We start from the raw sequence: 3,035 nt of genomic DNA on the forward strand, positions 1-3,035 counted from the left end.
GAAAAAAGATGAACATGTTGTATATCTAACAAGAGAGGTAGCTAGTTACATGAAGTATTACTTGGTAGAAAGGGGGGAGAATACAATTGGAGGAAGGGGCAAAACAGGGGGAATGGAACAGAGTATGCCATCTATGGGAAATTTGATAAAATTATGGTCTTAACCTATCCTGATTTCCGAGTACCGAGATTGAAAAACCCTATTTCTTTTAGCAAGAACTAGGGTTTTCTTTGTCTGTTCTGCTGTGATTTATGAGGCTGCAATTCTCTCAAAGTGTCCAAGCCTGTTATCTGCAAGTCTTGAGCTGCAGGCAGATTTTTTGTACTCAAACCATGTAAACTCTTCGTATAGGCTTTCCTCCTCTCCGTTCATGACAGATTGCAATGGAGCTATCTTCTCACTCAAGGGTGGTCCCCCAAAATAAATCATTGACACTCTTGATTTTAAACCATTTGCCAAAACCCTGTGCCTCACACTTTGAAACCTCCCATTAGTCAAAACCTGCAAATTCACCAAAAACCCTAATTAGTAAAGGATAATACTTCCCTCGTTCCCAGAAAATCGAACAAACCAGGGAGACTCTTATACTTTATTTTCTTCTCGTAGAGTTTATATTTTTGTGATGGGCAGAAACGCAAAAAAAAGGGGGATGGTATTCATATCTTATCCAGGGTAATAGGGAATTGAGAGTAAAATAGGAATCTTTCTCTACAGTAAACTGATTGGGATCTTTGTAATTATTAGTAGTTGTCAGTAAAAGGAAAAACAAAAAAACAGCAAGGAAATTAATTAGGAAAGTTTCCCATTTCCGCACATGTTTTTCTCATTTTTCTTGTTCCAAAAGTAATAAGAAGTGTGCGAAAACATTTTCTCAAATATATTTACTAGAACAGTAGTAGTACCTGTAAAGAGTCACCAACATTGATGAAGAAGGAGTTCTGATCAGGGGGGACTGAAATCCAACTCCCATCTCCCAAGGAAATTTGGAGGCCAGACGTGTTGTTGGATCTTAGCACAGAAATGATTTGTGGGTCTGTGTGCTCTCCAAATCCAATCACATTTCTGGCACTGGCACTACTTAAACCTTGAAGCTCTGGGCATAGTGGGTAGTGATTGAGCCTGAAATAAGAGTCACTCTGTTCATCCATCAGAAGTTTGCTTAACACATTCCTTGGTTGAATCTTCAACCCTTCAGCCATCAGTTCTAGAATCTCACAGGCCATTTTCTTCACAGCTGATATGTAATCATTCAAAGCAGAACTGCAATTACAACCAAATAAAATCTAAGATAAGACATTTTTGTTAAGAGCTTTTCATTAAAACAGGAAAATGATTTTCGCACATCATATTTATTTCTGCTAAATACCAGAAAAAAAAGAAAAAAGAAAAAAAAGGGGGTTGTGCACTGCAGGGAGGGAAAGGGGTGTAAAAAGTTATTTCCCTATTAGAAAAGATCAAAACTTTGGAATTAAATTCAAGTTATGATTGGATAACTTTTTTTTGTCAAGAAGTTATGATTGAATAAGATACCAAAACTCTTCTGGGTTATTTCCAAAAACTGATAGAAACCTCTGGGAATTGGACTCTGTATTGGTTGTGAGGAGGAGGTACTCTACCCCCCCAACATCACCATTCTTCCCAATATGTTTGTTCCCATATCCCAACGGATTAGGAGGCCCTGCCTTTTCCTTCTCAGAGAGTGGCATGGAGAAGAATTTGATGGCCTCAGATTCCAATCTGGTAATGAAATCCATTGGAACACCATGGTTGATGATCTTGAAGAAACCATACTCCTCACAGGCCTTGACAATGAGTTGTTTGGAGTCTGGTTTTGTGAGGTCTACCAGAGGAATCCCAGAAAATAATTTGGAAACATTGTTGCTGGTTCTAGCATAAGAAAAGTTCTCACTATGTGGTTTGGTCACAAACACCATTGCAGTACTTGGTATATTATGTTGTATCTAATGTGTCAAAAAAGAGGGAGAGAAAAGAGGAGAGTGAGAAGGGGTTGAAAGATGAGAATTCTAGAGAAGAAGATGGGGGAATATTGGTGAGGTGATGGATGGTGGGATTTTGATAATCTGAACAAAGTTGATATGGCTTGAGTAGGAGGGCACTTGGAGGTAACTGGCTTTAGGTTCTTGGCTATTTATAGGGGAACATAGAGAAAGGGCTTGGAACCTTCATGGAATTAATATTTTAAAGGATGACAATTTTTTAGTGTACACAGAACACAATCACATGCTGTTATATTAATTTAGTATTTATAACTTTGAATGAAAATTTATTATGACTTTGAACGGAATAAAATATGAGTTTCCTAGTATTTTACTCTTCAATCTTTTAAATGCCATCACCTTCCAAAGGGATCTAATGAGTAGTGACTCTACGCTGACTGCTCTCCCCTGAAAAGGACATCACAGTCAATTTGAACACAGAGGAAATGGATACATATGATATGGTGGGTTCATTGAATATTTATCCTCTATTTTTTATTTCCCTATAATTCATATCGTTTTCTACATAAAATGAAAATGGCTATATAAGTTCTAGCTAAATGGGATAAGAAGTATTTTTCAGATTCAAGTCGTGTTTTTTGTTTTGACAAGAGATTCAAGTTATAAGTTCTAGCTGAATGGGTAAGAAGTATTTTTCAGATTCAAGTCTTCTTTTTTGTTTTGACAAGAGATTCAAGTCTTTTGTTGTAAGCATTAAGAAAGATATGGGATGCACGAATTACATTTAATATAATTAATCTCTCTGGACACATGTCCTAAACAATAACAGAGATATAAAATGCGTAAATTACATTAGTGTAGCTAGTCGGCCTCTTGCACGCATGCAAATAAGCATGACATTAAATTTTGAAATAAGTAAATAATCGGAACTAATAAATCAGATTATGGTTGGTGGATAATATTTAAAAATTTTAATTATTTTATTTTTGAAATTGAGAAGAAAATAAATCTACCAAAATAAATGGACGTTCCAACCAATGAAAACCCTAATGAACCTAAAATTACTTGTTTTCCAAG

General features: G+C 36.1%; 1 protein-coding gene across 2 annotated transcripts; it reads right to left on the reverse strand.

Annotated features, from left to right (window-relative positions):
• LOC103945984 (gibberellin 2-beta-dioxygenase 1-like) lies at positions 1-2,134 on the reverse strand. Of its 2 annotated transcripts, none has more exons than XM_009356581.3 (3): positions 1,570-2,134; positions 903-1,260; positions 1-501 (listed from the first exon to the last, which is right to left on the reverse strand). In XM_009356581.3, the coding sequence occupies exons 1-3, from the start codon at positions 1,932-1,934 to the stop codon at positions 250-252; spliced, it is 975 nt and encodes a 324-aa protein (XP_009354856.2). In that variant the 5' UTR covers positions 1,935-2,134; the 3' UTR covers positions 1-249. The 2 variants fall into 2 exon arrangements, with proteins under 2 accessions (XP_009354856.2, XP_009354855.2); XM_009356580.3 differs by having other exon boundaries at positions 1,531-2,133.
• Positions 2,135-3,035: the final 901 nt, after the last annotated feature.

Source organism: the organism of the source record quoted next, unplaced genomic scaffold (assembly GCF_019419815.1).
Source record: "Pyrus x bretschneideri cultivar Hongxiangsu unplaced genomic scaffold, Pyrus_bretschneideri_v1 Contig50, whole genome shotgun sequence".
Classification (NCBI taxonomy): Eukaryota; Viridiplantae; Streptophyta; class Magnoliopsida; order Rosales; family Rosaceae; genus Pyrus; species Pyrus x bretschneideri.

Coding starts and splice junctions, on each gene's coding strand:
- LOC103945984 (XM_009356580.3), bottom strand. CDS start 1,934: ATGGTGTTTGTGACCAAACCACATAGTGAGAACTTTTCTTATGCTAGA. Junction 1,261..1,530: donor AATAACCCAGAAGAGTTTTG/GTATCTTATTCA, acceptor TTGTAATTGCAG/TTCTGCTTTGAATGATTACA. Junction 502..902: donor ATGTTGGTGACTCTTTACAG/GTACTACTACTG, acceptor GTGAATTTGCAG/GTTTTGACTAATGGGAGGTT.